This window comes from Hylobates moloch, unplaced genomic scaffold (assembly GCF_009828535.3).
Source record: "Hylobates moloch isolate HMO894 unplaced genomic scaffold, HMol_V3 SCAFFOLD_5, whole genome shotgun sequence".
Taxonomy (NCBI): Eukaryota; Metazoa; Chordata; class Mammalia; order Primates; family Hylobatidae; genus Hylobates; species Hylobates moloch.
Genome location: NW_026652280.1, coordinates 86,338,323 through 86,360,570, shown reverse-complemented (window position 1 = coordinate 86,360,570; position 22,248 = coordinate 86,338,323). Strand labels below are relative to the sequence as shown.

Genomic DNA, 22,248 nt, shown 5'->3' with positions numbered 1-22,248 from the left:
CGGCCATGAAATACATTTCTTAAATAATAAGACTAAAGTTGAGATTACTCCTTGATCCATGGGCCACAGAATGAATACTGTTATCTGGCATGAAAACAATATTAATCTCGGGCAGGGCATGGTAGCTCATGCCTGTAATCCCAGCACTTTTCGAGGCTGAGGCAGGCAAATCCCTTGAGCCCAGGAGTTCTAAACCAGCCTGGGTAACAGGGTGAAACTGTGTCTCTACCAAAACATACAAAAATTAACTGGGTGTGTTGGCATGTGCTTGTAGTCCCAGCTAAAGGCTGAGGTGGAAGTATCACCTGAGCCCAGGGACACTGAGCCTGCAGTGAGCCACGATTGTACCACTGCACTCCAACTTGGGCGACAGAATGAGACCTTGTCTTAAAAAACCAAACAGGCTGGGCACAGTCACTCACGCCTATAATCCCAGCACTTTGGGAGGCCGAGGTGGGCGGATCATGAGGTGAGGAGATCACGATCATCCTGGCTAACATGGTGAAACCCCGTCTCTACTAAAAATACAAAAAAAATTAGCCGGACGTGGTGGCGGATGCCTGTAGTCCCAGCTACTCGGGAGGCTGAGACAGGAGAATGGCGTGAATCCAGGAGGTGGAGCTTGCAATGAGCTGAGATCACGCCACTGCATTCCAGCCTGGGCAACAGAGTGAGAATCCATCTAAAAAGAAAAAAAAAAAAACAACAACACAACAAACAACATTAATCTCTTCATACATTCCCATCAGACGTCTTGGGTGAAGAGGTACACTGCCAGTGAGCAGTAACATTTTGAAAGGAACCTTTTTTCCTGAGCAGATCTCCACAGTGGGCTTAATATATTCAGTAAGCCATGCTGTAAAACAGATGTGCTGTCATCTAGGCTTTGTTGTTCCATTAATAGAGTAGATTTAGCATAATTCTTAAGGGCCCTAGGATTTTGGAATGGTAAATGAGCTTTTTTGGAATGGCAAATTTGGTTTCCAATTAAAATCACCAGCTGCATTAGCCCCTAACAAGAGAGTCAGCTTGCCTTGAAGCAACTGCCTTTCCTCTAGCTATGAAAATCCTAGATGGCATCTTCTTCCAATAGAAGGCTGTTTCATTTACATGGAAAATCTGTTGTTTAGTGCAGCCTCCTTCATCAATGATCCTAGCTGGTTCTCCTGGATAACTTGCTGCAGCTTCTGTATCAGCATGTGCTGCTGCTTTACCTTGCACTTCATTGTTACAAAGATGGTTTCTTAAACTTCATAAACCAGCCTCTCCTAGCTTTAAACTTTTCTTCTGCAGCTCCCTCACCTCTCTCAGCCTTTACAGAATTAAAGAGAATCAGGGCTTTACTGTGGCTTAGGGTTTGTTAAGGGAATGTAGTGTTATAGCTGGTTTGATTTTCTATCCAAACCACTCAAACTCTCTCCGTTATCAGTGATAAGGCTATTTTTCTTTCTTATTCCCACGTTCACTGGAGTAGCACTTTTAATTTTCTTCAAGAATCTTTCCTTTGCATCCACATCTTGGTTAACTATTTGATGTAAAAGGCCTATCTTGGCTTTTGACATGCCTTAATCACTAAACTTAATCATTTCTAACTTTTGATTTAAAGTGAGAGACGTGGGACTCTTCCTTTCACTTGAACACTTAAGAGGCCATGTGTTGTTAGTTGGCCTAATTTCAATATTGTTGTGTCTCAGGGAATAGGGAGGCCTGAGGAGAGAAACAGAAAAGGGGAATAGCAATTTGGCAAAGCAGTCAGAACACATAAAACATTTCAAGTCTGCTCTCCTATATGGATACAGTTCATGGAACCTCAAAACAAGTATAACAGTAACGTCAAAGATCACTGATCTGCCGGGTGCAGTGGCTCATGCCTGTAATCTCAGCACTTTGGGGAGGCCGAGGCGGGTGAATCACTTGAGGTCAGGAGTTTGAGATCACCCTGGCCAACATGGTGAAACTCCACCTCTACTAAAAATACAAAAATCAGCCAGGCATGGTGGTGCATGCCAGTAATCTCAGCTACTCGGGAGGCAGAGGCATGAGAATTGCTTGAATCCAGGAGGTGGAGGTTGCAGTAAGCCAAGATTGCACCACCGCATTCCAGCCTGGGCGACAGAGTGAGACTCTGTCAAAAACAAAACAAAACAAAACAAAACAAAACCACTGATCACCACTAACAAATAATAATGAAAGGTTTTTTTTTTTTTTTTTGAGACGGAGTCTTGCTCTGTCGCCCAGGCTGGAGTGCAGTGGTGGGATCTCGGCTAACTGCAACCTCCGCCTTCTGGGTTCACGCCATTCTCCTGCCTCAGCCTCCCAAGTAGCTGGGACTACAGGTGCCCGCCACTGCGCCCAGCTAATTTTTTGTATTTTTAGTAGAGACGGGGTTTCACTGTGGTCTCGATCTCCCGACCTCATGATCCGCCCGCCTCGGCCTCCCAAAGTGCTGGGATTACAGGCGTGAGCCACCACGCCTGGCATAATGAAAAGGTTTTAAAATGTGACAGACATGAATTGAGCATACGCTATTGGAAAAATGGCGGCTACAGACTTGCTCAATGAAGGTTTGCCAGAAACCTTCAATTTGTTAAAAAAAACAAAAAAAAACAAAAAAAAACACTATCTGCAAAGTGCAATAAAGCAAAGTGCAATAAAATGAGGTGCGCTCATACTCTGGGTATGGACCAGAGCACTTAAGATAAAATTGTGATGGTCAAAGTAATAGCTAACATTTACTGAGAACTCAGCACAGTTGATCCTTGAACAACACTGGTTTGAACTACATGGGCTCACTTACACATGAATTTTCTTCCATCCCTGCCACTCCTGAGACAGCAAAAGCAATCCCGCCTCTTCCTCCTTAGCCTACTCATCATGAAGATGAAAAGACAGTAAATATATTTTCAATCTTAATAATAAACATATGTTCTTTTATGATCTTAAGGATTTTTTAATCTTTATTGTCAGAATACAGTACACGATATGTATAACATAAAATATGTTAATCAACTGTTTACATTATCCATAAGGCGTCCAGTAAACAGTAGGTTATCAGTAGTTAAGTTTCTGAGGATTTCCAAGTTATATGTAGATTTCTGACTTGCTGGGGGTTGGTAGTACCTCTAGCCCTTGCATTGTTCAAGGGTCAACTGTATATGCCAGACACTGTTCTAAGCACTTCACGTTCAAGTAACTTGTCCAAGATTACACAGCTAGTAATTAGTGTAGCTTGGGACAGTTTTGCTACAGAGTCCATATTCTCAACCAAATACATCCTATCACAGAAAGCTTACAAGACAGAACGGCTTACTTCTTTCTGAGACATAAACTGACATTGAAGAAGTAACATTCCACCACAGGCTGAAAAGAAGAGCTGGATCAGCTTTTTCACTGCATTTTGCCAATGATTAGCTATCCAAGAAACAAAAAAAATCCAGACTTTAAAAAACCTGAACAGAAAGTTAGTCACTGGCCGGGCACAGTGGCTCACGCCTGTAATCCCAACACTTTGGTGGGGCCGAGGCGGGCCGACTGCTTGAGCTCAGGAGTTCTAAGACCAGCCTGGGCAACGTGGCAAAATCCCATCTCTACAAAAAAAATACAAAAATTATCTGGGCATGGTGGTGCCCACCTGTGGTCCCAGCTACTCAGGAAGCTGAGGTGGGAGGATCGCTTGAACCCAGGAAGTCAAGGCTGCAGGGAGTCATGATTGCCCCACTGCACTCCAGCCTGGGTGACAAAGCAATACCCTGTCTCAAAAAAAGAAAAAGGTTAATTTCTGATAAGGTCTGTTAGGTTAGATATAATTGCTACTTTATTTTAAATCACAGCAAAGATATTTGTGTTCACCCTTGGGTTTATTTAGAAACTATAAGGTTACAAAGGGCTTTCAAAGATAATTATTAGCAGTAAGAAGATTACTGAGGAAAGGAAAAGTGGTAAGGAAGCGGGAAGAAAACCGAAGAAAGACTGATGACTGAGTAAGATCTTACATATTTGTATAGCTCAGAAATTTGAATACTATATCCAGGAGTCTATTTTCTTTTTTTCAACTTGTAAAAAATTGTAGTAAAATACAAAAAACGTAAAATGTTCTATCTTAACCACTTTTAGGAGCACAGTTCAGTGTTAACAAATATATTCAGTGTTGTGCAACCATTACCGCCATCCATCTCCATAACTCTGTTCATTTTATAAAACTGAAACTATGGCTGTTTTAAGTCCCCATTGCCCTTCTTCCCAGTAACCATTATTCTATTTTGTCTCCATGATTTTGGTTACTCTACATACTTCATGTCAGTGGAATTACACAGTATTTCTATTTTTGTGGCTGGGTTATTTCACTTAGCCTAAGTCCTTAGGATTCATGTCATGTGTAGTATATATCAGAACTTCCTTCCTTTTTAAGGCTAAATAATATTCCAGTGAATGGAAATAGCACATTATGCTTATGTATTCACCGCTGATGGACATTTAGGTTGCTACATTTTAGCTACTATGAATAATCATTCAGCCAAGCGCTGTGGCTCGTGCTTGCAGTCCCAGCTATGCAAGAGACTAAGGCAGGAAGATCGCTTGAGTCCAGGATTTCAAGGCCAGCTTGGGCAACACAGTGAGATCTCATCTCTTAAAACTATAATAGGCCCGCTTGCTCCCTCGTGCCATCTGGCTGACATGAAGAACTGGAGGTGGCAGCAGTGGTAGCCTGCATCTGAGGCTCATGGGCCACAAGCCTCTGCTCGTGGATGATTTTGCCAAAGGAAGTTTCACTGTAGTGGATTATGTCTTGTTAGAAAATTGCCCTAATATGGGTGACTGTGTTGTTGCTCCTCAATTTATGACCGATAATTATGTTCGTGTGACTCAGCTTAACTGGGATGGGGTGGGTACGCAATATAAAGATTACATCTAAGTGAGAGAAATTTAGCAATTCTTGTGGTTCTGAGATAAGTTTGAAGAAATCACAACATCTTGAGTTGATAGAAGATATTGTGGATTTGGCAAAGAAAGTTGCTGTAAGTGGTAGAAAAATTATTCATTCCTTATTGGAGGCTATTGAGAACTGGTTATAAAATAGAAAATAAAATACTGGCAACGGAACCAGCTTTGAAGTGGGTAAATACACAGGCAATATAACAATTCTAACTAAATTAGGACAAGCTGACAATTGTTGGCTTATGTTAAGTATTTTCTTTACTGAATATTAAGTACAATATAACTAAAGTTCTAACGGAAAACTGCAATTTGCTTGAAGAATTTAAAACCCAAGGTTATACAGACTGCATAGAGCATGAACAACTAATAAAAATAAAAGGAAATGAAGAGTTTTGCAAAGAAAGACTTGATATAGCTCTATTACACCAGAGCCACTGAATAGATACCTGAAAACCATTTTCTTTATAGTAACAGAGCTCTTTGTTTTCTTCATACTGGATAGTTTAGAACACAGTCCCACGGTATAAAATTTGGAAAATAGAAGAGTTTAAAAAGAAAATAAAAATCACCAATAATCCAACCACCTTGAAGAATATTGCTGTATTAATGTTATGCAATTTTTTTTGTTTGTTTTTGAGACGGAGTCTCACTCGATCACCCAGGCTGGAGTGCAGTGGTGCGATCTTGGCTCACTGCAGCCTCCGCCTTCTGGGTTCAAGTGATTCTCCTGCCTTAGCCTCTCGGGTAGCTGGGACTATAGGCATGCGCCATCATGCCCGGCTAATTTGTTATGCAACTTTTAGATGGCTCAAGTCATGGATAAACTGAGACTATTTAGACTAGAGAACTGGATGGGCTTGACAGAGTCTTCCATCAATAACACTATTCTCAACGGTTTCTGACAAGAAATGAACTGCAAATGTCTTTAGGTTATTGCCTCTGTCTAGGTCCAGAATTGCATATATTCTACACTGTTTGAAGGTAAGTTTGTATGCTTTCAAGATCAGACGAATACGCTGGCAATTTCTAAAAGTTGAGAATTCCTGTAATAATTGAGAAGCCAATCCAAAAATCGTGCCTTGCAGGAAGTCATCCACTCTCCAGCTCCAAGAGCTAAGAGGCAAATCCAAGTATTTCTGCTTCTTCATTAATGTTGAATTTTAGACACACAAATAGGATCCTCCTAAAACCCTGCTGCAACAAGAGGTGAATCAAAGTAGGAGTACAGAAGCCAGGTAGCTTGCTGAGGTAAAGGCCAAGAGCAGGTTGTGGATCTATCCTTGTTCCTCCTTCCTGATGGTCTAGCTTGTAGTTTAATACCACCTACATTTTTATTAGAGGCAGGTAAGCAGCACTGAGAGCCCTCTATTTTTTACTAGGCAATCACCAATATGTATTGGGTGCTTACGTAATGCACAAAGTGTTATGCCACATTGCTTTTGTGGTGTTTCTTACCTTCTCGCAGTATTTACATGATTTACTCAATAATGCAGGGATAATGTTTTCAGGGTCCACAGTATATATAACTCCTGATCAACTGACTAGATAACATAACTTAAGAAAAGAACACGTTGTTAGTAATTCAGATGTGCCATTGACACAGGAGGACCTACGCCTCAGAAAGACTTTTATCTGAGTTACCAAGGTTGAGATGTTTTGAAAGATGCTAGATCTGGGAATCTGGCTGAGCAGCTGCTGGGACAGCTGGGGGTAAAGCAACCACCCTCCCCCAGTTTGGGCAAGGATGTACTCCTCAGCTGTTCCACAAGGCCAGGATTCTTATCTGCTGTCATTGAAGCAAGAACTGAGATACACAAAAACAACAGAAATGGAACATTTAAAACTAATACTAGAAAAGAAACAAACAAAAGGATTAAAGTCACGAATGCTAAAACTGCTGAAATAATTTATCCTAAAAGATTAGAAAATATAAGTAGAAACACTCAAAGAAATGAGATTAAATTTTAAAAATAACTTTGGCAAGATTAATATCTAAAATGGTGGACAGGTACAGTGAGATTACGCCTATAATCTCAACAATTTGGGAGGCCAAGACAGGACGACAGCTTGAGGTCCAGGGCTAGAGACCAGCTTCTTCAACACAGCGAGACCCCTGTCTCAATAAATATGTATGTATGTATGTATGTATGTATGTATGTATGTATGTATTTATTGAGATGGGGTCTCACTCCGTTGCCCAGGCTGGAATGCAATGACATGGTCTCGGCTCACCACAACCTCCCCCTCTCGGGTTCAAGCAATTCTTCTGCCTCAGTCTCCCAAGTAGTTGGGAGTAGAGGCGCCCGCCACCATACCTGGCTAATTTTTGTATTTTTAGTAGATATGGGCTTTTGCCATGTTGGTCAGGCTGGTCTCGAACTCCCGACCTCAGGTGATCTGTCTGCCTCGGCCTCCCAAAGTGCCGGGATTACAGGTGTGAGCCACCACGCCCAGCCAATATATACGTATTTAAAAGGATAAAAATAATACTGTCTCCAACAACATGGCTGTGACTCTTCTGAGCACTTTATGTGTATTAACTTTTAAAACTAGAGTTTCTACTATTAATCACTATGAGAAAGTGATAACAGAATAAAAGGGAACATGAAAGTTTAAAAAATTTAAATAGATGGCCCAAATAGTCAATAAACATTTCTGAGAACATGATTATCCTTACAGGACATGCAGATTAAAAACTGTAAGTTTCTCTTTCATACCCATCAGATTGTTGAAAGTTTAAGTCTCGGCCAGGTGCGGTGGCTCACGCTTGTAATCCCAGCACTTTGGGAGGCTGAGGCGGGTGGATCATCTGAGGTCAGGAGTTCAAGATCAGCCTGGCCAACATGGCAAAACCCTGCCTATAGTAAAAATACAAAAATGAGCCAGGCGTGGTGGCAGGCGCCTGTAATTCCAGCTACTCAGGAGGCTGAGGCAGGAGCATCGCTTGAACCTGGGAGGCAGAGGTTGCAGTAAGCCGAGATCGCGGCACTGCACTCCAGACTGGGAAACAGAGTGAGACTCTGATACCCCCTCGCCAAAAAAAAAAAATAAAAAATAAATGAATATCTCATAATATCAAGTGTTTGAGTGAATATGGAACAAACGACACTCTCGTACTTGACTGAACAAAGTGTAAACTGGAACAATCACTTTGGAGAGGAATTTGACAAGGTGAAAATGTATACTCTTTGGCCCACTTCTAGGCTTATACCTTCTAAACTCTCAAATGTGTACCCAAGGAGAAATTTATAAACCTTCATTGTAGCATTATTTGTAAGACAAGAAATGGAGGCCGGGCACAGTGGCTCATGCCTGTAATCCTAGCACTTTGGGAGGCCAAGGCGGATGGATCACTTGAGGTCGGGAGTTTGAGACCAGCCTGCCCAACATGGTGAAACCCTGTCTGTACTAAAAAATACAAAGTTGACCAGGCATGGTGGTGCATGCCTGTAATCCCAGCTACTCGGGAGGCTGAGGCAGGAGAATCGCTTGAACCTGGGAGGTGGAGGTTGCAGTGAGCCAAGATTGCGCCACTGCACTCCAGCCAGGGCACCAAGAGAGACGCTCCATCTCCCCAAAAAAAAAAAAAGAAATGGAAACAAAGTAAATGTCTATTGGTAGGGGAATGGGTAAATTATGGTATATTCATACAATGGAATTCTATATGGTAGTTAAAATGAATGCAATGTTTAGTGAAAAAGCAAGTTGCAGAATGATTTGTACACTATGATGCCATTTGTTAATGTTTAAAAACATGCAAAGCAATATGCATGTCTACAGACTATGCAGTAAAAACCAAGGAAGTGCCTATCTCTGGAGAGAGGAGGAAGGAAAAGGGATTGAAAATGGGAAGAATGGTACACAGTGGATGTCAACTCTAACAAACTTCTGCAAAAAGAGCTGAAGTAAATATGGCAAAAGGTTAATTTCTTACTAAGTTGTACACAAGTGGATCTTCATATTGGGTTTATAGATGGGTGTTCATTTTGTTAGTGATATTCTCTGTAATTTTATGTATATTTGAAATATTTGATAAAGAGCAAAACTAAGTGTAAAGATGCACATGACAGAAGGAACCAAAGAAAAATACTAATAACAACAAATAAAAAAGTCATATCATCTGCCAACAGAGGTGACTTTACTTCTTCCTTTACAATTTGCATGCCTTTTTTTTCCCATTTTTTGCCTAATTGCTGTGTTAGGACTTCCGGTGCTACACTGAATAGAGGCAGTAAAAGCAGGCATCTTTACGTTGTTCCTGATCTTAAATGCTTTTGGTGTTTCACCACTGAGTATGATATTTACTGGGGGTTTTTCAATAAAGCTTTTATTATGTTGAGGTAATTTCCTTTTATTTCTAGTTTGTTAAGTGTTTTTATCATGAAAAGATGTTGAATTTTGTCAAATATCTTCTCTGTGTCAATTGAGATGATCATGTAACTTTTTTCCTCCTTCACTGTTGATGAAATTTATATTGATTGACTTTCACATGTCAAATCATCTATTCCAGGAATAAATCCCACTTGGTCATGGTGTATAATCCTTTTAATATGCTGCTGAACTTAGTATGCAAGTATTTTGTTGGGGATTTTTACATCATTGTTCAGAAAGGATATCCATTTGTAGTTTTCTTGTACTGTCTTTGTCTCGCTTTGGTATCAGGGTAATGCTGGCCTCACAGAAAGACTTAGGAAGTGTTCCCTCGGCCGGGCGCAGTGGCTCATGCCTGTTATCCCAGCACTTTGGGAGGCCGAGGTGGGCAGATCACAAGGTCAGGAGATTGGGACCATCCTGGCTAACATGGTGAAACCCCATCTCTACTAAAACACAAAAAATTAGCCGGGTGTAATCCCAGATACTTGGGAGGCTGAGGCAGGGGAATCGCTTGAACCCAGGAGGTGGAGATTGCAGTGAGCTGAGATCGCGCCACTGCACTTCAGCCTGGCGAGAGAACGAGACTCATCTCAAAAAAAAAAAAAAAAAAAAGAAGTGTTCCCTCTTAAATTCTTTGGAAAAGTTTGAGAAGAACTGGTGTTAGTTCCTCTTTAAATGTTTGGTAGAATTCACCACCGAAGCCATCAGGCCCAGCCTTTTCTTTGTTGGGAGATTTCTGAATACTGACTCAATCTCTTCACTAACTACAATATAGTTCTATTCAAATTTTCTATTTCTTAGTGATTTAGTCTTAATAAGTTTTGTGTTTCTAGAAATTTGTACACTTCATCTAGGTTATCCAACTTATTGATGAACAATTGTTCATAGTATTTTTATTTTTATTTTTTTTGAGACAGTCTCGCTCTGTTGCCTAGGCTGGAGTACAATGGCACAATCCGGGCTCACTGTAACTCTGCCTCCCCAGTTCAAGCGATTCTCATGACTCAGCCTCCTGAGTAGCTGGGATTACAGGAACATGCAACCATGTCCAGCTCAGTTTTTATATTTTCAGTAGAGACAGGGATTCACCATGTTACCCAGGCTGGTCTCAAACTCCTGAGCTCAGGCAACGCACCCACCTTGACCTCCCAACGTGCTAGGATTACCGGAATGAGCCACTATGCATAGTATTCCATTACAATCCTTTTTATTTCTACAGAATTGGAAGTAATGTCCTTACTTTCACTTTTTTTGAGTCAGTTTTGCTCTTGTCTCCCAGGCTGGAGTGCAGTGGCGCAATCTTGGCTGGCTGCAACCTCTGCTTCCTAGGTTCAAGCCATTCTCCTGCCTCAGCCTCCTGAGTAGCTGGGATTACAGACGTGTACCACCACCTCCAGCTAATTTATGTATTTTTAGTAGAGACAGGGTTTCATCACGTTGGCCAGGCTAGTCTCGAACTCCTCACCTCAGGTGATCCACCCGCCTCGGCCTCCCAAAGTGCTGGGATTATGGGCGTCAGCCACCGTGCCCGGCCCTCACTTTCACTTCTGATTTTAGTAATTTGATCTTTCTTTCCTTAGTCCATCTAGCTAAAGCTTTGTCAATTTTGTTTATCTTTTCAAAGAAGAACCAACTTTTGGTTTCTTTGACTTTTCTCTATTGTTTTTCTATTCTTTATTTCATTTATCTCTGCTCTAATCTTTATTACTTCCTTTAGCTTTAGGTTTAGTTTGTCCTTTTTCTAGTTATTTAAGTTGTAAGGTTAGGTTGTTGATTTTAAGTTTCTCTTCTTCTGTTAAAGAGATCGGTGTTTGTTTTTTGACACAGAGTCTCACTTTGTTGCCCAGGCTGGAGTGCAATGTACAATCTTGGCTCACTGCAACCTCCGCTTCCCAGGTTCAAGTGATTCTCCTGCCTCAGCCTCTCGAGTAGCTGGGACTGCAGGTGTGCATCATCATGCCTGGCTAATGTTTGTATTTTTAGTAGAGATGGGGTTTCGCCATGTTGACCAGGCTGGTCTTGAACTCCTGACCTCAGGTGATCCACCCGCCTCAGCCTGCCAAAGTGCTAGGATTACAGGCGTGAGCCACCTCGCCCAGCCAAGATAAGGTCTTGCTATGTTGCCCAGGCTGGCCTCAAAATCCCGGGCTCAAGCAATCCTCCTGCCTCAGTCTCCCAAGTAGTTGGAACTATAGGCGCATGCTACTGCAATCAGTGATTCCGTGTTTTATAATCAAAGCATTTATAGCTACAAATTTCTCCCTTAATGCTGCTTTCACTGATCTCTGTAAGTTTTTGTATGCTGTGTTGTGTTCATTCATCTATAAGTATTTTCTAATTTCCATGTGATTTCTTCTTTAATTCACTGATTGTTAAATTCCACAATTTTGTGACCTTTCTAGTTTTACCTGTTATTGATTTCTAACTTCATCCCATTGTGGTTGGAGAAGATACTTTGATATCTATTTTTTAAATCCATTGATATTTAATCTGTAGCCTAACATATGGTGTATCTTGGAAAATGCCTTACATACACTTGAAAAGAATGTGTATGCTATTGCTGTTAGGTAGGATTCTGTCTGTGTCTGTGAGATCTAGTTGGTTTATTGTGTTAAGTCCGCTATTTCCTTACTTATTTTCTGTCTGGTTGTTCTATCCATTATTGAGAGGGGGTACTGAAGTCTCCAAGTATTACTGTACAGAAGAAATATCTACTTCTCCCTTCAGTTCTGTCAGGTTTTCCTTTGGGTATACTGATGGTCTGTCGTTAGGTATATAAATGTTTGTAATTGTTATATCTTCTTGCTATAGTTAAACCTTTAATTAATATATGTCTTTGCCTCTTGAAACCATTTTTTTTTTTTTTTTTGAGACAGTGTCTTGCTCTGTCACCCAGGCTGGAGTGAAGTGGCACAATCTCAGGTCACTGCAGCTTTGACCTGCCAGGCTCAAGTGACACTCCCATCTCAGCTTCCTGAGTAGTTTAGACTACAGGCATGTGCCACCATGCTTGGCTTATTTTTTATTTTTTTGGTAGAGACGAGGTCTCACCATGTTACCCAGGGTAGTCTCAAACTCCTAGGCTTAAGCAATCTTCCCGCCTTGGCCTCCCAAACTTGGGATTACACGTGTGAGGCACCATGCCCAACCATTTTTCTTTCTTTCTTTCCTTCCTTTTCCTTTCTTTCTTTCCTTCCTTCCTTCTTTTTCTTTCTCTCTCTCTTTTCCTTTGTTTTTTTTTTTTTTTGAGACAGAGTCTTCTTGCTCTGTCGCCCAGGCTGGAGTGCAGTGGCACGATCTTGGCTCACTGCAAGCTCTACCTCCCGGGTTCACGCCATTCTCCTGCCTCAGCCTCCCGAGTCACTGGGACTACAGGCGCCTGCCACCACAGCCGGCTAATATTTTGTATTTTTAGTAGAGACGGGGTTTCACCGTGTTAGCCAGGATGGTCTTGATCTCCTGACCTCGTGATCTGCCTGCCTCGGCCTCCCAAAGTGCTGGGATTACAAGCGTGAGCCACCGTGCCCGGCCTCTTTCTTTCAAGACACAGGGTCTTGCTCTGTCACCCAGGCTGGAGTACAGTGGTGTGATCAGAACAGCCTCAAACTCCTGGGCTCAAGTGATCCTCCTGCCTCAGCCTTCCAAGTAGCTAGGAGCACAGGCATGTACCACCATGCCCAGCCAACTTTTAAAATTACTATTTTTTTTTATAGACATGAGGTCTTGCTATGTTGCCCAGGCTGGTCTCGAATTCCTGGCTTCAAGCAGTCCTGCCTCGGCCTCCCAAAGTGCTGGGATTATAGGTGTGAGGCACCATACCAGGCCCCTCTTGAAACCATTATTTGACTTAAGGTCTGTTTTAGGGCCCAGTGCCATGGCTCATGCCTATAATCCCCAGCACTCTGGAAGGCCCAGGTGGGCGGATCACTTGAGGCTGGGAGTTTGTGACCGGCCTGGCCAACATGGCGAAACCCCTATTCTACTAAAAATACAAAATTTAGCCAGGCATGGTGGCAGTCACCTGTAAATTCGGCTACTTGGGAGGCTGAGGCAGGAGAATCGCTTGAACCAGGAGACAGAGGTTGCAGTGAGTCAAGACTGCACCACTGCACACCCAGCCTGGGCAACAGAGCAAGACATCATCTCTAAATAAATAAATAAATCAATTAAATAAATGAATAAATGTCTGTTTTATCTGATGTAAGTATAGCTACCCCTGCTCTTTTGGTTACTGTTTGCATGGAATAGCTTTTTCCATCCTTTCACTTTCAATCTATTTCTGTCTTTTGGATCTTTAGTGAGTCTCTTGTGGACACCATACAGTTGTATCATGCCATTTTTATCCATTCTGCCAATTTCTTGTCTTTTGATTGGGGAATTTAATCCATTTATATTTAAAGTACTTGTAAGGAGGAACATACTTCTGTCATTTTGGTATTTGACTTCTATATCCTCATAGCTTTGTTCCTCATTTTCCTAAATTACTATTTTCTTTCGTACTTAGATACATTTATTTGGTGAAATGTGTAAATTCCTTTCTCATTTCCTTCTGGATATATACTATAGATCTTGTCTTTATGGTTATCATAGGGATTACATCTAATATCCTAAAGTTAAACATTCTATTTTTAATTAATACCAGTTTGACTTCACTACTATTCAAAGAATCTGCTCCTTTACAGCTCTGTCTCTACCCCTTTTGGTTACTGATGTCACAAAACCACATCCTTATATACTGTGCCCCTATTAGGTATTAGCTTATGCCCTTAAACATAAATTAATAACTCATTCATTCATTCATGGGGTGGGAGAAATGGGTCTTTGCTATGTTGCCCAGGCTGGTCTTGAATTCCTGGGTTCAAGCAATCCTCCCACCTCAGCCTACTGAGTAGCTGGGATTACAGGCATATACCACTATACCCCGTTCTACTAATTATTTTAAATGTATTGATCTCTCAAATTATGTACAAAATAAAATGTGGGGCTACACTCAAAGTTTCAGTATTAGATTTTAGACTAACAATTGTCTTTTAAAAAATATACTCGTCTCAAACTATGGAGAAAACAAAAAGGAGTTACAAGCCATTGTTAAGATAATACTAGCTCTTACAATTACCCATGTATTTACCTTTATCGAGATATTTCTTCATATGGCTTCAAGTTACAATCTAATGTCCTTTCATTTCACCTTGAAGGACTCTCCTGAGCATTTCTTACAAGGCAGGTCCAGTGGTAACAAGTTTCCTTAGCTTTTGTTTTTCTGAGAATGTCTTAATTTCTTGCCCCTTTTGAAGGACAGTTTTGCCAGATATAGGATTCTTGGTTGACAGTTTTGTTTTCCTTTTAGCATTTTGAATACACTGGCTCACTGCCTCCTGGCCTCCAAAGTTTCTGATGAGAAATTGGTTCATAATTTTACTGAGGATACCTTTATGTAATGAATCATTTAGTCATTTCTCTCTTGATGCTTTCAAGAGTTTGTCTTTGGCTTTTGAAAGTTTGATTATAAAGTGTCTTGGTGAGGGTCTCTGAGTTCATCTTACTTGGAGTTCATTGAGCTGTTTGGATGTTTATACTCATGTCTTTCATCAAATTTGGGAAATTTTCAGCCATTATTTCATCAAATATATATTCTCTCTGCTCCTTTCTATTTTCCTTCTGGTACTTCTATAATGTGTATGTTGGTCTGCTTAATGGTGTCAAAATGTTCCTTTAGGCTCTTAGTCCATTTTGTGTTGCTGTTGACAGAATACCTGAGTACATAATTTATGATGAACAATAATTTATTGGCTCACAGTTCTGGAGGCTGGGAAGTCTAAAATCAAGGTGCCAGCATCTGGTGAGGGCCTTTTTGCTGCATCATCACATGGTGAAAAGCGAGACAGTAAGAGAATGAGAGAAAGCACGAAGGGGCCGAACTCATCCTTTTATAACAGTACCAATCCCACCTATGAGAGTGGAGTCCCTGTAGCCTAATTATCTCTTAAAGATCCCACTGCTTAATACTGTCACAATGGCAATTCAATTTCAACATACATTTTGGAAGGGATAACTTTTTTTTTTTTTTTTGAGATAGAGTTTTGCTCATCACCAAGGCTGGAGTGCAATGGTGTGACCTTGTCTTACTGCAACCTCCACCTCCCGGGCTCAATAAATTCTCCTACCTGAGCCCTCCCAGGTAGCTGGGATCACAGGGGCCCACCACCACGCCCAGCTAACTTTTGTATTTTCAGTACAGACAGGGTTTCATGTTGGGCAGGCTGGTCTCAAACTCCTGACCTCAGGTGATCCACCCACCTTGGCCTCCCAAAGTGCTGGGATTACAGGTGTGAGGCACCATGCCTGGCAGGGATAACATTTAACCTATAGCAAGCTATGTTCACTTTTCTTCAATTTTTGTCATTCTGTTCCTTAGACTTAATAATCTCCACTGTCCTATCTTTGCTGATTCTTTTGCTTGTTCAAACCTGCCTTTGAATCTAAGTTTTCATTTTAATTACTGTACTTTTCAGCTCCAGAATTTCCTTTTGATTTAAGGTTGTCTGTCTCTTTATTGATATTTCCATTTTGTTCATACATTACTTCCTTGACTTCCTCCACATATTCCTTAGTTTTCTGAGCATCTTTAAGACAGCTATGTAAAAATCTTTGTCTATTAGATCCACAATCAGGACTTTTTCAAAGACATTTTCTGTTTATTTTTTTTCCTTTGAATGGGCCATACTTTCCTCTTTCTTCGTATGCCTTATGATTTTTTGTTGAAAATTGGACATTTGAATTTAATAATGTGGTAACTCTTGAAATCCGATTCTCTCCCTTCCCCAGGGTTTTTTGTGTTTTATTATTGTGTGTTTTGTTTTTGTTTTGTTTTTTATAGGCTATCTCTGTGTCAAGGATCAATCTGAGGTATACACTTAAGTTTTCTTACGTCTTCTCTGAGCCTGCACCTTCCATGTGCATATGCAGTCACTTCCTATTCTGAATATGCTAGTCTTTAATGTCTGGCTCTTAAAGGGGAAAAGAGAAAACTAAAATGGGGGTGGGGGTGGGCAATAGCCACCCCCCACTCGCCTTTTTTTGAGATGAGTCTCGCTCTGTCACCCAGGCTGGAGTGCAGTGGCATAATCTTCGCTCACTGCAACCTCTGCCTCCCAGTTCAAGCGATTCTCCTACCTCAGCCTCCTGAGTAGCTGGGATTACAGGCGCCCACCACCACGCCTGGCTAATTTTTGTATTTTTAGTCAAGACGGGGTTTCACCATGTTAGTCAGGCTGGTCTCGAACTCCTGACCTCGTGATATGCTCGCCTCGGCCTCCCAAAGTGCTGGGATTACAGGCATGAACCACTGCACCCGGCCTAATTTGTGTATTTTTACTAGAGATGGGGTTTCGCGATGTTGGCCAGGCTGATCTCAAACTCCTGACCTCAAGTGACCCGCCCGCCTCGGCCTCCCAAAGTGCTGGGATTACAGGCGTGAGCCACTGCACCTGGCCACAATAGACCTTTAAATCCCCGGAAGTCAGTTCAGCTGACGGGAAGAGGCCTGCAACAATTAGGAGAAGATGCAACAACAATTGCCTCACCTGCCTTTTTTTTTTTTTTGACAGGGTCGCACTCTGTTGCCCAGGCTGGAGTGCAGTGGTGTGATCACATATCACTGCAGTCTCAACCTCCAGGGCTCAAGGAATTGCCCCCCAAGTAGCTGGGACTATTGGTGCATGCCACCACACCCAGCTAATTTTTGTATTTTTTGTAGAGACAGGGTTTTGCTATGTTGCCTAGGCTGATCTCAAACTCCTGGACTCAAGCGATCCACCTGCCTCAGCCTCCCAAAGTGCTAAGATTATAGGCGTGACCCACTGTTCCTGGCCCCACCTGCCTCTTTGTCTGTAATTCTGTGATCAGAAGCAGCACTCAGTGACCACAGCATGGATCCCATTATTTGGAGGAAAGGTTCCTCTTTGCTCACCCCGGCTCCTATAGGCTGTGTGCAAGTTTTTCGGGGAAACATATGCACAGCTGCTTGTCATGGGCTTGGTTGGCAGGGAAGAATGGAGAAGTTGTAACTGTGTTAAGGCCTGAAACTGACTGAACCCTTTAACTGTACTTTATTGTCCAAGCTGTCTCTGAAATTTGCAAGCCTTCAATAGACCCCTGAATTCCAAAATAGTTGTTATCAGACAGATTCTGCCGGTGCAATTATTGTCTAGGTAAGGAGAAAAGTTCCTCATGCTTGCTACTCTGCCATCTTCCTACAATCCTGAGAGTCTACATTTTTAACAATATCACAAATAATTCTGATGCAGGTCATCTGTGGACCACAATCTGTAAGAATGTCTCATCAAGAGGGAAGCTTTAAACAGGGAATTACTGTCCTGGAGGCTCTTTTATAATAAAAGAGGTCAAATGACAGACTATTACATATTCAGGTAGGTTTTCTGAGTCCCCTGAGTGTTCTGTCTTGTGAAGAGTGGGAGAGCATTTTCATTATTCAGCAGATTTACTGAGCACCTACTATATTCCAGGGACTGTGCTAAGTACTAGGGAATACATGACAACAGGCAGATGGCCAGGATTTAACACAGAAACAGTAAGGGGATGAATAAAACAGAGATTTGAGAACTTTCCTCTACCTGGGATATCTGTGACTTTCACCTTTTAGATAAACAGAAGAGCTGGTAGTCTAACAAGGACCCTCAAGTGGCCAGGAGATAGTACTGCAGTACTTAATTTTCAAAGCAAAGGAATGGCACTGGAGCTTTAGTACAGAGGACAAAAGATAATAGAAATTCTAGTACTCGGAAGAAAATCAAAAAAGGCCCTTCGTTTTAAGTCCTATTGGAAGCATTTCAAAAAGACTTTATTCCAGCCGGGTGCAGTGGCTCACACCTGTAATCCCAGCACTTTGGGAGGCCAAGGCGGGCGGATTGCTTGAGGTCAGGAGTTCAAGACCAGCCTGGCCAACATGGTAAAACCACAACTCTACTAAAAATGCAAAAATTAGCTGGGCGTGGTGGCACACGCCTGCAATCCCAGCTACTCGGGAGGGCTGAGGTGGGAGAACTGCTTGAATGCAGCAGGTGGAGGTTGCAGTGAGCCGAGATTGTGCCACTGCACTCCAGCCTGGGCGACAGAGGGAGACTCCGTCTCAAAAAAAAAAAAAAAAAAAAAGACTTACTCAATTTTACTGACCATCCCTGAACTCCTAAGGAAGATGGGGTGTCTCAGGACCACAATGAACACCACTGTCTGCAGAAAACTAGGCTGAAACTTTACTAACATCAGGAGTTTTCTTCTTTAATTAGATTAATCTAATTTGCTTTCTTTTTCCTAAATTTTGAATATAATAAAATAATTAAAAGACTCCATTTTAATGTATCTACTTCTCAGCTTATAAAGTTTCAAGTCTTAGGCAAGTTTCCAAATGCAGCACCGGCGAGCATTTCCTGGAAATTTCTCTACTGCTTTTAGGGGAAGGAAGGGAATCACGGATACTAATGCAACTTCATTCTTGGCTCAGAGATGTAAGTTTTCGGTTTCTTGGAAAGGTTGCCCTAGAAGGCACACTCTTCATGGAGAGAAGGAAGTATGAAAGAGGTTCCAACTTTCTAGGTTTAATGTGTATTAAATAAGGCAACTTCTGTAACTCTCTTTGATAAAATTCTCAGTTCCTAATGAAAATGTAGTTTCTAATCAAATATATACTTCAACGTTCCTAGGCCTTAAATCTCAGTCAGAGATTTAATTCAGTCCTAAGTCTTAAATCTTTGCCTTAAAGACAGAGGCCAAAAGCTCGACACTTACCAACACACATTTTGACATCATTCACAGTGAAGTCTGGATCCGGCATTCTATGAAACAAACACCAGTAAGTATATATGGAAAACACAATTTCTCTAGTAAATGTGAGTTTTTTTTCTTAAAGTACTGAGAACTCCCCAGACACAGTAATATTCACAATCAGGTTTGAAATTATTTTAAAAATATAGGTGATTATATATTTACACATGTGTATAGGAAAAAAGAATACATAACAAAATGTTAATGATCTACCCAAGGGTGGTAGATTTCAGAAGATTTAAATTTGTTGTTTTTTTTTTTTGGTTCATCTATATTTTCTCATTTACCTCTAATATAAAACATTTGTGTATCAAAAGAAAAGCATACACATTTAAGACAAAGTGGGAAATTATTTTCAATTACTACTGTTTTGGGTTATCAATACCACCACTGTTTATAGCCCTGGGTGTAACAAGGCCATTTTGCAACCACACCCAGCCAGGCTGAAAACACTTACTTTATTCCGAGTCCATCAGAATTCTTGAAAATCAGAGGATCTCTCAAGCCACCCCGCTGAATATACTCTACATTAAAATCTGTCACCATAGGAAAATAATTATTAGAAAGATGAGTGGTATAATTAAAAATGATAAAAGGACCATAAAAAGGATCCTAATACAGTATAAATGGTGTTTATTATTCTGTGTATATAGTTATGCTGTTAATAAAATATATGCTTATTAAGAAGCATCTCTTAGAAAATATGGAGAGCACACTGAGAAGCAAGGCTTGAGGGGTTTTCCAAGTCTATATATTTCCACAGGAAATTTAGAGCTTAAACAATATGGGGATAGTACTACTAATAGTGAGTCATCTCATAAATGCTAAACAGAAATTATCATCACCCTGTCTCTTAAGAGTAAAAAAAAAAAAAAGGCCAGCTGTGGTGGCTCATGCATGTAATCCCAGCACTTTGGGAGGCCAAGGTGGGCAGATCACCTGAGGTCAGGAGTTTGAGACCAACGTGGCCAACATGGCAAAACCCCGTCTCTACTAAAAGTACAACGAAAAAAAAAATTAGCCGGGTGTGGTGGCACGTGCCTGTAATCCCAGCTACTCAGGAGGCTGAGGTAGCAGAATTGCTTCAACCTGGGAGACGGAGGTTGCGGTGAGCCAAGATCGCACCACTGCACTCCAGCCTGGGTGACACAGCAAGACTCTGTCTCCAGAAAAAAAGTAAAAAAAAAAAAAAATTAATTTTGACCACTACAATACATATATGATATCCTTGTCAGTTTGCCAAGGATCAAAGATGCATGGTGCGCATGGAATCCCACCCTCAGTTTTGGTGGGGCAGATATATACATAAAAGGATTTTTATTGTACTATTTTTAATTAAATTTAAACCAAGGGATAGAAGAAGGAAGAAGAGGCCGTTAGGCAAAAAAATCCAACAATACTCCTGCTCTAGTAAAAGATTACTTCTAATATAGCAGAGAATGACTCACAGGGTGGGAGGACTGGGGGATAAGTGCATACAAGTGGCACTGTATAATAAGAAAATAGATAGATAACATCAACAGGCAATATTTTAGCTGGATAAATGCTAAACCCCCAATGCTCAGAGTCTATGGCTTCCCACATCAAAGGACTGTATGCTGGAACCAAAACGATACTGACCTTTTCCTTCCATAAAAGTAACAAAATTGGCATTATATTTGTTGGTATGCAGTTTCTCTTCCAAGTCAAAAGTTCTTTTTCCTTCAATTTCATCATCTGAAATGCCATCATCTTCATAGCGTCGTCGCATGGTACCACGCTGGGTAAGAAAGGAACATACTGATGAAATCATGCACTTTTTCATGCCTACCTACAAGTGGTCATAGATTTCCCTACATGTGCAAAGTGCTACTTTCAAACTCAGTTGCTATTTTCCTTGCCTCATGGATCTTTTCTTTCTCTCAAGATAGCTGATATTCTCAGAATCCACAGAATATAATGAAGTTTTAATGCCACTGGGTTCTCTATGAATTTTACCCTTGCTAATTCTTTGAGCCTAGAGATGTAGATTCACAATAAAAACAGGACCAAAGAGGGTCTACTAAATATTTCATTTGTCTATCACTGTTTATCAGAGTGGGGACAAATTGTCTTCATAGAAATTTCAAGCCAGGATATGAAATATAATTTTTTCACAGGGAGAGCTACATTTAAAATCACCATTGTAAAGCAATCTCAAAAACAGACATTTGAATGAATGGATCAAAAACCCTTGTCTCAGATAAAGGAAGAAAGTTAATCTAAAGAACAGCATTCCAGGCCGGGTGCAGTGGCTCACGCCTGTAATCCCAGCACTTTGGGAAGCAGAGGCAGGCGGATCATCTGAGGTCGAGAGTTCGAGATTAGAGACCAGCCTGACCAACATGGAGAAACCATGTCTATACTAAAAATACAAAATAAGCTGGGCGTAGTGGCACATGCCTGAAATCCTAGCTATTCAGGAGGCTGATGCAGGAGAATCGCTTGAACCTGGGAGGCGGAGGTTGCAGTGAGCCAAGATCGCGCCATTGCATTCCAGCATGGGCAACAAGTGCAAAACTTCGTCTCAAAAAAAACAAAAACCAAAACAAAAACAAAACAGCATTCCAAACAGCATACCATCAATATTTAGCTTTAAAGATAACATGTCTTTCCAAAGAAGATATACAAATGTGCAATAAGCACATGAAAAATGCTCAATTCTCATTAGTCATTAGAAAAATGCAAACCAAAAACCACAATAAAATACCACTTTATACCCCCCAGAACGGCTATCATCAAAAAGATAAACAATTCTACTCCTAGGTATATAACCCAAAGAACTGAAAACATACGTTCTTTTCAAAACAAAAGCTTATACACAAATGTTCACACTAGTGTTATTCACAACAGCCAAAAGACAGAAACCACCCAAATGTCAATCAATTGATGAATGGATTAACAAAATGTGGTATACCTATACAATGGGATGTCATTTAACCACAAAAAGGAATGAAATACTGCTATGTGCCATGACACAGATAAACTCTGAAAACATTATGCCAAATAAAAAAAAAGCCAGTCATAAAAGACCATATATTGTATGACTTCATTTAAATAAAATGTCTAGAATAGGCAAAT

The 22,248-nt window shown here is 41.0% G+C and overlaps 1 protein-coding gene across 4 annotated transcripts in view; it reads right to left on the bottom strand.

Annotated features, from left to right (window-relative positions):
* Positions 1-22,248, bottom strand: part of KDM2A (lysine demethylase 2A) — a 150,231-nt gene that overhangs the window by 62,673 nt on the left and 65,310 nt on the right. For 3 of the 4 annotated variants that reach the window (XM_032153603.2, XM_032153602.2, XM_058438995.1), the window contains exons 3-5: positions 20,770-20,908; positions 19,607-19,685; positions 19,114-19,160 (exon numbers count right to left, since the gene is read on the bottom strand). In XM_032153603.2, the coding sequence (XP_032009494.1) occupies positions 19,114-19,160; positions 19,607-19,685; positions 20,770-20,908 (265 nt within the window). Of the gene's footprint in view, positions 1-7,652; positions 7,794-19,113; positions 19,161-19,606; positions 19,686-20,769; positions 20,909-22,248 lie in introns of those variants that run through there. The other variant, XM_032153604.2, reaches the window with a different exon arrangement.